Genomic DNA, 14,212 nt, shown 5'->3' with positions numbered 1-14,212 from the left:
AAGTGTTGGATACAAGAATTGCTTTCATATTATATTTATCTGGATTTTGGAAAAGCTTTAGATATTGTCTAGCATGGAAAGTTCACTTTGCATGGATAAGTACACTTTGCTGCATCCTCTGTAACCCAACACAGTCCTAAGAAGAAGTTCTTTTGTTCTATTTTTCTATAAATCATTTGATAAACATATACATGAGAACTAAACCAAGAATAAAATTTGGCTATACTCACCTTTCAGCATATTTAAGTGGATCAATATCAAGTGTATTAGACATGAGTGGTATTAAATTGTATGTTACACTAATTGCTGCAGTTGTAATCCACGCAGCTATTAATAGTACACCTACAATAATAATGCCAATGAAGGGGACCCTATCAAAAATATGAAAAAAATATTTTAAAATTTTCAGATGCTTAAAAAATTTCTTGATTAAATTGATATTTAATGTGGCATATGTCTTTCTAGATTTATTTAATTTTACATGGTTTGTTCCCTTTGCAGCACTCTACTGAAATAGTTATAAACTAATAGTTTATAAAAAAAACTAAATTAATTTTTATTAATTTATAGGTTTAGTTTTTAAAAACGAATAGTTATAAACTAGTTATTTTACTCTATTGACATAGTTCTAAAAACTCTTTAATATGCCAAATCACATTTGTATATAAATCTGAATATGTAAATGTAAATACTATATAATTAATTTTTTAAAAAATTCAGATATATATAAATAAAATACACAGGTAGCATACAGTTGAAATTGATTAAAACAATGAAAAATGCAAGTGGTAGTTTTAAAACCAATTTGTCTTTTCAATCTGAACTTACAAGTGACAAGCCACTTACATATATCAGTGGAACTTGGAAATAGTCACATTTCAATATGATAATGAGGATGGCATAACACTTGCATGAGTTAGTATTAGTATTAGTAATGGCCACATGGTGCAAGAAAAAACTAACTTACAAGTGACAAGCCACTTACATATATCAGTGGAACTTGGAAATAGTCACATTTCAATATGATAATGAGGATGGCATAACACTTGCATGAGTTAGTATTAGTATTAGTAATGGCCACATGGTGCAAGAAAGCCTATGGCTTTTGCTGCAACAGCCAAAAAAAAAACGAATAAAACAATGATAAAAAAAATAATAATAAAGAAATAATAATAATTAATAAAAGAAAGGGAAATTAAACCTAACATCCTTTGCGCTTCCCTGACCCGAAGGTACTATCCAGATGACCTTTGAATTTCCCCAAACTGTCAGCCTCTACCACCCATGTAGGCAACTTATTCCAGTAATTTATAACTTGCTGGCTAAAATAAAACTTCCTGCAATCCAATCTAAACATTTCCCCCCGTGACTTGAATTTATGTCCCCTAGTTCTAGCATCATTTATAATCTTGAAAATTTCGTCCTCATTCATTTTACTGATGCCTCTCAGAGTCTTAAACACCTCAATCAAATCTCCTCTAAGGTGTCTAGTTTCCAAACTCTGCAACCCACATATTCGACGTCTTTCTTCATAAGGACGCCCTTTTGCCGATCTCACCAGGCGAGTTACCCTTCTTTGCACCCTTTCAAGAAGCTCGATGTCTTTCTTTGGGTGTGGTCTCCATACTTGAACACAGTATTCCAAGTGTGGTCTAACATAAGCCCTATATAATGGGATTATCACGTCCCTATCTCTACTTGCAAAAGTTCGATAGATCATCGATAGGACACCATGGGCCTTCCTTGCAACCTGTTTACAATGCTCAGAGAATTTCATGTCTGACCTTATCGTAACACCCAAGTCCCTTTCCTCCAGTACTGGGTTTAGTTGAACCCCACAAAGTGAATAAGTTATTTTGGGATTACTGTTTCCCAGGTGTAATACCTTACACTTTGTTGGATTAAAGCATAGCTGCCATTTTTCTGACCATTCCTGAAGTCTATCTAGGTCTCTCTGAAGAAGCTCAGCTTGACAGTGATCATTAACTACTCTACCAATTTTAACATCATCTGCAAATTTAGACATCACGCCCTCTATCCTTTCATCAATGTCATTTATGAAAATTAAAAACAACAGTGGTCCTAATACTGATCCTTGGGGAACCCCACTTCTTACATCAGTCTGCTGACAACGCTAGTGGGAGCCAGACGTGTTCAAAGCCGCTAAGTGGATTTTCTTATTTATTGATTTTAAATTATTGTTTTTCTAAAACTTTCGATTTAAATTTAGTAGTATAGCATTATTTTGTGATTTTCTGATTAATCTGGTGTATTTATTCTTTACTCGGCCTTGTAATTGCATAAAAGTATTGGTAAGGGTATCAAATCCACGTGTTACAAGTTGCAGCTCCACTGAACGAGAAGTTTTATAGCCATATTTAGCCGCCTTATTGACCAATTGTTACATCAAATTATTTTCTATAAGTAGCTTATAGACCTAGTCAGGATCGTTAGTTTATTCTGAATTGACACAGCGAGATTTGGAAGTTAATTAATACTTAAGTGTCTGTAGATTTACCGTTTGTAACTTGCCGCCTGTGTTATACGATACATTATATCCCAAACTAGATAGCATTAGTATAGTATAGTATATAATATAACGTTGTCAATTAATCATTAAAATCTATTAATTTTGTTAAACTTCGTTGTCAATTAAATTGTACTTTTAACTAAATACGTATAACGACTTAGATTACAAACGTAACATAATTAATTAATACATAACTTGATACGGAAGTTATATAAAGGGAACTCGTAGATAATACTTGATACTGAAAAATATATATAGCGTTATAATTGTGTTGGGATACAAGTTAAGGGTTATAATTTTGTACTGAAATTGAAATTTTATTGAAATTAAATCGAAATAATGACTCAGACCACAGTAGCAAAGCAAAAGGCTCAAGCTAATAGGAGTGCTATGGCTCAGAGGAGAACTGAGGGGGTCAGTTGCCCTCTGAATCACAGCCTTTTAAAATGCCCTGCTTGCTTGATGTTTGTGGAGCAATCGAGTACGGGACATGATATTGCCGTGGGGGATGTCTTTGTGCGTGCGGGATGCAAGGAGTGTAATGAAATCAGGCAATAACTCAACGTTGTTATGGGCCAATATTAGCATTAACATTAGCATTAGTAGAGGCATTTGATGCAAGAAAGCAAGCTTATGCAACATCAGCCAAAAAAAAAAAAAAAAAAAAAAAAAAAACCACTTCCACTTCACCCCTCTGTTCGTTCAAAATATCTGTCCAGCTGAGCCTTAAACTTATTTAGGCTATCAACTTCCACGACAAGGGATGAGAGCTTGAAGGAGAGGGTGGATGCCCTCGAAGGATCTAAATTGAGGGGCCCATCAAGCTCTCAGCTGCCCACATCAATGCCAGAGTTTGCACTTGGTCATCACGCAACACAGCGGCAACCCCCAAGGCAGAATGCACTGGTCCCACAGGAACTAGCAGATGTTGGTGATTCTATTGTCAGGGGAAACGGAGAACATGCTTTGTAAAAAGGATAGGTGGAACAGGACCAGGGTATGTCTGCCAGGGGTAAAGGTTGATGATGATGTTGTAGAGCAGATATCTTTTAAGGGCACAAAAGGTGATATAGTTGTACACGTTGGCACTAATCATATTAAGAGTAGGAGACCGGCAGAATTACCTAACAAGTACAGGTCACTGTTGAAAAAAAGCCTTGAATTAGAGTTGAATTTGAAAGTGTCTGCAATTCTGCCCAGACACGATAGGAGGGAGTACATGATGAGAGCCTTGTCGATCAATTCGGCCATGGAAAGATTGTGCAAGGCTCAAGGGGTAGAATTTTTTCAGCCTGGTCTGTACTTGTTAACAGGAGAGACTGCTTCTACAGGGATGGGATACACTTAAATAGAAAGGGTTCAAGAATATTTGTTGATGCTATCGGGGCAGCGTTAGTGGGGTTGGAAATCTGCTAGCTTGGGGGGATGCACGGATTAATAGATTAACAGGAGCCACTGGCAGAGGTGACAGTGATTCTTGCACTGCTTCTATTGAGCAGAAGCCTGGAAAACAAGAGGCACGATATTTCAGAGACTGCTGGGAGTCATTGCGGTACAATTAAACACATGGGTTGTGTTAGGGTAGCTAAGAATAGGAACAGGTGCATGTATACATATGTGTACACCAATGCTAGGAGTTTGGTAAATAAATTTGATGAATTTGAGGAATTGCTCAAAGCATCAAAAGTGGATATTGTTGGGATATCAGAAACGTGGTGTCACACAGATATAAGGAATGCAGAACTGGAATTTGGAGAGTACAACGTCTACAGAAAGGATAGACAGGATAGGAAGGGAGGAGGGGTTATGCTATTAGTTAAGAAACACATAAAATCCAAGAAAATGAAGCCAGTCGACATCACTGAACAGTGCAGTGTTGAGTCAGTTTGGTGTAACATAAGCATTGGGATATCAAAATTGATCTCCCAATGCTTATGTTACACCAAAGGAGTGTGCTATAGGCCTAATGACTCTGATAAGTATAATAAGAAACTGTACAGGGAAATAGAGTGGGCCAGTAAATCAGAGAGTCTTATAATGGGGGATTTTAATTTCCCAGATATTGACTGGAATTTGTAGGTTGGTCACTCACACACTAGCAAGGCTTTTGTGGATTTATTGGATGATTGTTTTCTACATCAGCATGTTCGGGAGGCAACTAGAGGGAGTAACACTCTTGATTTGATTTTATCAGTAGTGATTCTTCATGCATTAAGAATCTGCAGAAAAAGGAACCACTAGGTGGCAGTGATCACATTGTGCTGAAATGGGATTTAATCAAAGAGGTAACTACCATCAGGGATAAAGGGAAGGGTTATTGGTTTCGTAAAGGCGACTACGATGGTCTGAGACAGTATTTAAATTCTATACAGTGGGACCAACTGATGATGTTACCAACAGCAAATTCAAAATGGGAAGCATTCAAAGAACTTATCTTGGAGGCTACTAGGCTTTACATACCAACTAAGAGATATTGTTCAAGGTTTAGGCCTAAATGGATGTCAGATGAACTAATGAGACACATAGCAGAGAAGAAAAATGCATGGGATACATATAAATTAACACGTGATAGATATAAGCTGGTTTGTAACCAAGTCACAAAGGAGGTTAGGCAGGCAAAGGCAGATTATGAGAAATCTTTGGCAAAGGATGCAAAGAAAAACAGCAAAGAGTTCATTACTTATGTAAACTCTAGAAGGAAGGGGATGAATCAAATTGGTCCTCTTCATGTCGATGGTTCAACTGTTGATGATCCTGCTCAGGTAGCTAACAAACTAAATGAATATTTTGCATTGACATTCACACATGAGGAGTTATTCAGCGAGGGGAATGCCAGAGGTGTATTCAACTCTGGCAGTAAGCTAGATAATCTTGTAATAACTGAGAGTAAAGTGGAGGAGAAATTGTTGAAGATAAACACAAGAAAGGCACTTGGGGTGGATAGGATCTATCCAGTTATATTAAAGGAGGCAGCAAAGGAAGTAAGCAAACCCTTAGCCATAATTATTAGAGCTTCTTTGGATTCAGAGGAGGTACCCATAGACTGGAGATGTGCAAATGTGTCCCCAATTCACAAAGGAGGACAAAGGCTGACACAAGTAATTAATTTTATTTCAACATTTATTTTGATTTTTGACCTGTGAGTTTAACTTCCGTTCCAGGAAAATTAATGGAGGCACTGGTTAAAGAAGCACTGCAGGATTATCTAGACAAGACTTCAGTTATAGCTCTGCGCAGCATGGTTTTGTTAAGGGGAAGTCTTCCCTGACCAATTTGATTGGATACTATGATGCAGTCACAAAAGAGCTGGATGCAGGGAATAACTTTGATGTTATATACTTGCATCTTAGAAAGGCTTTTGATACTGTTGCACATGGAAGACTGCTGCACAAATTGGAGCAATGTGGCATTGGATGCAAATTGCTGCTAGGGATAAAGGGATGGTTGAGTGGGAGAAGACAGAGAGTGGTAATCAATGAACACTGCTCATCGTGGACTAATGTTATTAGTGGAGTCCCTCAGGGTTCAGTGTTGAGTCCATTATTGTTTTCTGTATTTATAAATAATATTGATGATGGTATATCAAGCTTAATGTCCAAGTTTGCAGATGATACAAAGGTTGGCAGGGTTGTTAAGGACACTACTGATGCTATGCTGCTGCAACAGGATCTGAAAAGGTTGAGCAGATGGGCTGAGGGGTGGCAAATGAAGTTTAACATTGACAAATGTAAAGTACTACATATGGGAAACAGCAACCCCAGAGCAACGTATCAACTCTGTGGTACTACACTGACAGTGGTAGAGTGAAAAGGTCCTGGGGGTAAATGTGCAGGCAGATATGAAGTTCTCTGAGCAGTGCAGACGGGCTGCAAGAGTAGCTCATGGTGTCTTGTCAATGATATACGGGAATTATTCTAGCGGGGATAAGGAGGTCATTATTCCTTTGTATAAGGCAATGGTCAGGCCACACATTGAGTACTGTATATAGGTCTGGAGGCCTCATTTCAAGAAGGATGTAGAGTTGCTGGAATGAGTACAAAGAAGGGCAACAAGTTTAGTGAATGGAATAAAGGGTTGCTCTTATGAAGAAAAGCTTAAGTTTTGCAAATTACAGTGTCTGGAGACTTGGCACCCCCGAAGTGATTTGATAGGGGTGTATAAAGCCTTGAATGGTTTGAGCATGCTCAATGCTGATGGGATTCTTCCTCTTGCTCAGAATAATCACCTGAGAGAGCATAAATTCAAATTGAGGAAAGATAGATGTAGGATAGATGTGCGGAAATTCGCCTTTAGCCAGTGGGTAGTTGGTTGGTTGGAACAGACTTCCATCCCTTGTTGTGGAAGTTCATAGCCTAAATAAATTTAAGGACCAGCTGGACAGGTATTTCGAACGAATGGAGGGGTGAAGTGGAGTTTTTTTTTTTTTTTTTTTTTCTTTGGCTGATGCTGCATAAGCTTGCTTTCTTGCATCATATTCATCTACTAATGCTAATGCTAACCCAATCTGAGGAATAGCCATTTATCATAACCCTCTACCTCCTGCCCTGATGCCATCCTGCTATCCATCTAAGGATTTTCCCAGTGATTTCAACCAGTTCCAGCTTATAAAGCGACTGCTCATGTGGGACTGAGTCAAACGCTTTGCTGAATTCTAAATAAACAATGTCGAAATTATTCCCTAAATCCAGCTCGTGAGTGACTCTTTCAAAATAGCAAACCAGATTTGTTAAACATGATTTTCCCTTTACAAAACCATACTGAGTATCCTTGAGAATTTTAATCCAATCCAAATGATCCTAAATTCCATCCTTGATCATTGCCTCCATGATTTTCCCTACTACTGAAGTTAGACTGACAGGTCGATAATTTCCCACTTCATTCTTAGAGCCACCCTTATGTATGGGAGATACATTGGCAATTTTCGAATCCAAGGGAATCTCCCCAGAGTCTAGTGATGCTTGCGTAATTAGCCTCAATGGTTCAATACACTCACTTGCTGCCTCCCTTAAGATTATAGGGTATATTCCATCCAGGAGCCTTACTGTCCTGTAGTCTTAAAAGTTTTTTGCATTAAATAATCTTGCGAAATTTCAATATCATTAATTACATATTTTTCAACTTCGCTCCCACAATTTCCCATCGCCACAAAAGGTTTTTCATTTATAAATATCGATGCAAAATAACTGTTGAGTTCATCTGCAATGGCAGCTGGTGTATTTAATACTATCCCCTTTCCCTTACGTAAAGGTCCGACATGGTTTGTCCTGGTCTTCTTGGCATTTATATATGTGAAGAATTCCTTATCCCCCCCTCTTTTCTCTGTTTGCTAGTGATTTCTCTTAAACTGCCTTTACCTGTTGAACCTTTTCTGTGGCTCTATTACAGATCATCTTGTAGTTGTTATAGGCTTCAGTACTTTTTATTGCTCTGTAACCTTTCCATGCCACCTTTTTCTGCTCAAGTAATGTTGCAACTTCACTATTCATCCAACTTGGAACCCTCCTCGTGGAGTATTTTTTTAATGGTAAATACGCATTCAAGGCATCTGTGATTAATGTTTTAAAAGCATACCACAGTTCAAATGTATTCATTCTCTGTGCGATATCTACACAGTTAATAGAGGCCATGTAGTACCTTAATGCTTCGTAATTTTCTTTTCTGAAATTAAAACCCATTTCTTTGCCTTTTACTGCTGCTACCTCTCTCATCATCATCCACCGTATAACTCCGTGATCACTTCCTGCTATTGATTCCTCTACTGTCAGCCCTGTTATGTCATCTGAATTATGGGTGATGATGAGGTCTTGGATATTCTTTTCTCTAGTACTTTCCCTGACATGTTGATACAAATAACAGTCATCTAGTTGATTTAAAACTTTTGTTCCCCATGTCAGGTTTCCTTCCAATTTACTCCAATCAATTAGAGGCAAATTGAAATCACCCATAATAAGACATTGACGCTTACTTGCCCATTCCATTTGCATGTAGAGGCTTTTATCATAATCTTCACAATCGCCTGGTCTGTAGATTACTCCTACTCGCATTATACCTTTGTTTCCAACTATCTCACACCATACAGATTCTATACTAGCACATGAAACGTCTGAATCCGGGAAAGCTATTGTCACACACAGGCTGCTTCTGATAAGAAGCATTACCCCACCACCCCTTATACCTCCCCTATCCTTCCTAAATACATTATACAAGCCGTACTGAAACTCATCATCCCCAATTTCGGGTGGCACCATGTCTCCGTAAGCCCTATTAGGTCCGCGTTACTTGTTTTAACCAGCAGTTCGAATTCATTTTATTGACGACACTTCTAACATTACTATATAAGCAATTAAGACTTACTGTTCTTGTATATTTAACAACCCTAACACAACCCTTGAAGTTTTTTAGGCTCTCTTCCCTGGCATTAGCTACCCGCTCACTTGAAACATTTCTGCCCCCAGAACATCTAGATAATAAGTCCAGTTGGGGTAACAGATAAGAACTCTTAAGGTATGTGCAAGAGTTACTTTGACCAATATTATCAGATAAATGCGTATCAGTATTACCCACATCCCCCCCCCAACTAGCAGTTTCCCTGAACCTTTAAGGTATCCTCAATAATACTGGCAAAAATTTTTGCACCACCTTTGTTTAAGTGTATCCCGTCTATACAAAACAAATTTCCCCCTAAAGCCTTGCAGAGTCCTTCAAGCCTTGAGTTAATCCACAAGGCTTTTAACATATAATCCCTCCTATCATGTCTGGGCAGAATTGCAGACACATAGACATTGTGGCCTAGCTCGCAGTATTTCCTCAGCATGATCCTGTATTTTTCCAACAAATTGTCAGATCGTGTATGTTTAATGTCATTAGTCCCCACATGAATAACAATATTCTCTTTACCCCCCTTAAAATCTGACAATCTGTTGGTGACATCATTAATAGTTGCTCCCAGCAGACATACCCTGGTTCTACTGCACCTATCCTTATTATAAAAAATATTCCCCGTTTCCTTGACAATAAAGTCTCCTAATAAAACAATGTCCTTTTTAACCAGAGTAGTTTGCACTTGGTTTTTCTGTTTTGAGGTCCGAATCGGGTGTGCATCACTTGGTAGATTTCTGGAGTCTTGAGTCCCTGACGAGATCCCAGATGCATTATTCTCGAGGGCAAGCACCCTTTTTTCAGTGACTCAAATTGTTCCATCAGTGCACCAAATTGTAATTTAAGATCGGTGCACACCTTATATCGATCACAAAGAAAAGAATCCCCAGGTGAGCTATGATTAGTCACCAGGTCAACCTTGGAAAACATTCCACAGGTTCCGTAACGGATTAAATCACGACTCACCCGTAAATGGCAAACAGCTATTTCCGTGTAAGTCATGATACCCTGTGACGTGTTTAAGGCAGATCTCGTAACTACCATTATAAAATTAGCTAAATATCAATGAAAATTAACTTTAAAAAATTATATCTATAATATTATTAAAATCAAACTGTTACAGAAAAACCTATATCAAAATAATCCAACAATATCTAAATAAATCAAATATTTAAAAGCACTAATCAACAGTAATTCAATCCACTTAACTGAGGAGCCCTGACAAAGTGTGTCCGTTCACCTTGAATGCCAACACGCCTGTGAAGTTCATGTGGCTAACCCAACACAGTCCATCGATATATGTAAATAGCTTGTCATTTGTAAGTTAATTTAGGTTGAAAAAGACAAAATTTATTTCAAAAGCTGCTCCTTGAATTTTTAGTCTTTTAATCAATCTTAAATGTCCAATACCCATCATGTATTTAGTTCATATATTTTAATTAAAAAAAAAAAAAATTATAAAATATTTAAGGGCAAAGGTCTCGTGCTACGAAGTAGAATGACTAACATATAGGTTAGTCCAAAAGCATCATTATAACTTAGCCATCTACCAAAGTAGTTAAATTAATTAATTAAATTGGCATCATTTTGGTTATATCTCATATTGTGAATACCTTCACAATGAGTTGCCATGGTATCGTACTACCTCGAATAAGTAACACTTCACCATTGAAGAAGACTACTGTTACTTATTCTCAGTGGGTACCACCATCCAGACGTTTCAAAGCTTGTTGGATTTTCCTCGGTGCGTGGGCAGGTACCCTGGTGTTGCAATAGTGACAACCCAGTTATGAAGTATAACTTCACATATAGTATACTCCGTGATGCTGCACAAACTCTGTAAAGGCCAGAGATAGTGAAGTTTTAGTGTAGTCTGCATAGTGTAGTGTAGTGTTGAGCTATGTTCCTCTGTTGCTCCTCTGGCCATTTAGCTACTGGATTCTAGTGGGACTCCACACTATCCATCCTTCACCCCATGGAGACAGGCCGGGTGTAGTAGAAAGTAAAGAAGTCTCTGGCTGGGGTGAACCCTGGACATCACCTGAGCTTGCCAGAGAGGGCCCCAAGTAAAAAATAATAATAATAATAATGAAAAAAAAAACACATGATGGAATAGTTCTTAGAAAGGGAGAGCAGGGTGACAGTTCAATGTAATTGTACAGTATGTCATTTACATTTTCAGATTTATTTTATGTAAACGTGATTGAGCACATAAAAAAATTTTGAAATACACTTGGCCAGAGTTCTATAGAATTAACAAGTATGTCACAGAGATTTCCTATTTAATTCATGTTGCCATTTGCAAACCATTGTTCAACAATAAATCCTGTCAAAAAATTAATTAAGATTGAAAATGTTTTTAAATATTTGCCAAAAATAATATGGTATATACGAAACTTTGTGTGAAATTACAGAAATTTATGGACTTGAACTATAGGGTTATATTTTTCTACCAGTTATTTTCTACTAAATTTTAAAAACAGTTATTAAAATACGGTCTGATGTAAACAAATTTTCAAAACACTTAGGTCTACTGATAGTAATAAAAGTTGCACATGAAATTAAATTATTGAATCATTTGGTCAAAATGAATAATACATTTCATTCGTATTTAAAAGGGTAACTAATAGCAATTATTAATTTATAAAACAACCTCAATGTAAAACCCCAGAACCAGAGATACACTGGCTGTAATTGGCCCCAGCAGCTACCAATTATTTTGTTCTCTTTCTCCTCCAAGTGATAACACACTATAAACATTACTGGCTGTGATGGAATACACTGCCACACCTAGGCCAGGCCAGGCCAGGCCAGTTCACTTTTATCCAGAACCAGAATGAGCCAACCACACTGTCAACGTAGATTTTGAAGCTACTAAAAACAGGTGTTTGTACTTTGTACAAACACCTGTTTTTGTACATTATTTGAAACTATTCATAGATCAAAATTTAGACTATTAGAACACTTTCCTCTTAAAATAAGATTTAAATGCTGTTAAGTTCTCTCTTTTTTTTTTTTTTTTTTTTTTATGAAAACCCCAAACACGAGAGATATTAGAACCTATAATACTTAGTATCATGCTTGGGTTCAAGGTTGGGAAGATGAAAGAAGATATTTGTTAACATTAGACTTGAACTTCTGTAGACTAATTTTCAGGAAATACATATGAAGGAAGGTTGTTCCAGAAAACGGCAGTTGGATCAATAAACGATGAAAATGAAAAGTTTGTTTTGTGATTTTAAGTTGGACAGTAAATGGATGTTCACCGGAAACGGCATGTGTATGGACTGTTTTGAAAGAGAGAGAGAGAGAGAGAGAGAGAGAGAGAGAGAGGGGGGGGGGAATTATAGAAGCCAATTCAGAAGAACAGTGCCCATGGAAGAAAAGGTATGCAGCACAAACAGTACATCTATGAGACAACAAGTGGAGAGACTCTGTTAGAGATGAGTCATTAATTAACCTAACTGCCCTCTCTTCTGAATGGAATCTAGAAGCCTGAGAGAGTTTTGGGGGCACTGCCACAGGTGTGGGAACAATATTCCATGGTAGGGTGGATTTGCGATTTGTACAGAGTGAACAGCTGTTTGGAAGAAAAGTAACACCGAGAGCAAAAGAGAAAAAACAAATATTTTAGAAGCAGAGGAAGCAATATTTGTAATGGGCCTGTGGCAAGAGAGAGTAGAAGTCAGAGTAATCCCCAAAAGAGATATATCATCTTGCCTAGAAATGGGAGTGTCACCAAAGTTAAGCACTGAAGAATAATTTTTGCAAGATATAAGACAGGACTGAGTTTTAGAAGGATTGAAATCAACAAAGTTGTCTTTGTCCCACCAGAGAATTACGTGGAGATTGACATTTCAGGAATTGGTAGTGGATTTTCTAGAAGTTTAAGCTGATTGAGCAGGGCAAGGTTTCACAAACTGGAAAGCGGAATGGAATATGCTATCATTGGCAAAACGATGGATAAGATTTCTGATCAATCAAAGGTCATTAATATACAAGAGGAAAAGAGTGGGGAAAAAACTGAACCTTGGGGTACAGATGCATTAGTGGAGAAGTTAGAAGATGGAGAGCTGTCTACCATCAGTGAGCAGTTAGAGAGAAAACTGGATAACCAATTACAAAAAACAGTTGACAAACCATAAGATGGAAACTTGTAAGCTTGTTTAGAAGACCTCTCTGACAAACATGATCGAAAGCCTACGAGATGTCAAGAGTAACTGCTTGTGTTTCACCGAACTTTTCCATTGAATTTGTTCATAAATGGGTAACATAAATCAGAATATCACCAGTGGAACGACCCTGACACAATCCATACTGAAGATCATTGATCAGACTGAAGGTTTCTAGGTAGTTTAAGAGTTGGTGGTTAATTGATTTCTCTGTTACTTTAGCTTTACTAGAAGTAATTGCAATGGGACGATAATTGGATGGGAGTAATTTGTCATCCTTTTTAGGAACAGGTTGGATATGAGCAAATTTCCAAGTAGAAGGAAAAACACCTTTGGAATAAGAAAGTGAAAAAAAATTGGCAAAGAACAGGAGTTAGTTCAGGAGCACAGGTTTTGAGAATAAGTGAAGCAAAGAAACGCTGACATCAGAAGTTTTGAAACAGTAATCCAACCAAGGAAAAGAAGAAAAGGAATCACACAGGTCATCCCATTTTACATTCTTGTAATGTCAAACAGCACAAGATTGGGAATAGCCATGAGATAAAGGCTCCATTGGAGAAGAGACAATCACCAAGTTGTGATCTGAGGTGCCTAAAGGACCACTCACTTCGACCGTGTACTTAGAAGGGTTGATTGTCAGAAAAAGATCAAGCGTGTCTGCTGTATGGTTAGGATTGTCCAGTATTCTGGTAGGTAAATGAACAATCTGTGTGAGGTCATTAGTAATTGCAGAAGCCTCAGCATCTCGGCCAGCTGGGTTTGTGTGACTAGAAAACGGAAGCCAGCTGGAGTTGTGAACATTAACATCCCCAAGGAAAATTACCTCACTGTTAGGAAAGTTGGACTGGAGAAAGTCAAGTTGCAGAGAGAGAGGAAGTCAAAGAGCTCCAAGTGATTAGTGGAGTTGGGAGAACAGTAGAGACAACAGATGAATTTAACAGAAGAGAGATTTTAAGCCAGAGAAGGTCAAAAAGAGGAGATTCCAAATTAACAAGTCTCTGACAGGGAATATCGGAACGGACTTGTGCACAAGGACCACCTTTGAGATGAAAGGAATCATATAGCGAATAATTTGGGCAACTGAGATGAGCAGTGGTAGAATCAACCAATAACTGAGATTCTGTCAGAAAAA

At 37.7% G+C, this 14,212-nt stretch overlaps 1 protein-coding gene across 1 annotated transcript in view; it reads right to left on the bottom strand.

The window, feature by feature from the left end:
• The window catches only part of LOC150087636 (nose resistant to fluoxetine protein 6-like), a 65,557-nt gene that overhangs the window by 26,273 nt on the left and 25,072 nt on the right, over nt 1-14,212 (bottom strand). Inside the window, exon 4 of the mRNA XM_090369841.1 lies at nt 231-371. Within this exon, the coding sequence (XP_090225967.1) occupies nt 231-371 (141 nt within the window). The remainder of the gene's footprint in view (nt 1-230; nt 372-14,212) is intronic.

Source organism: Mastigoproctus giganteus, chromosome 3 (genome assembly GCF_048544385.1).
Source record: "Mastigoproctus giganteus isolate SK-2022 chromosome 3, ASM4854438v1, whole genome shotgun sequence".
NCBI classification, from domain to species: domain Eukaryota; kingdom Metazoa; phylum Arthropoda; class Arachnida; order Uropygi; family Thelyphonidae; genus Mastigoproctus; species Mastigoproctus giganteus.
The sequence above is the reverse complement of the archived record's forward strand: the minus strand, read 5'-3'. Positions and strand labels throughout refer to the sequence as shown.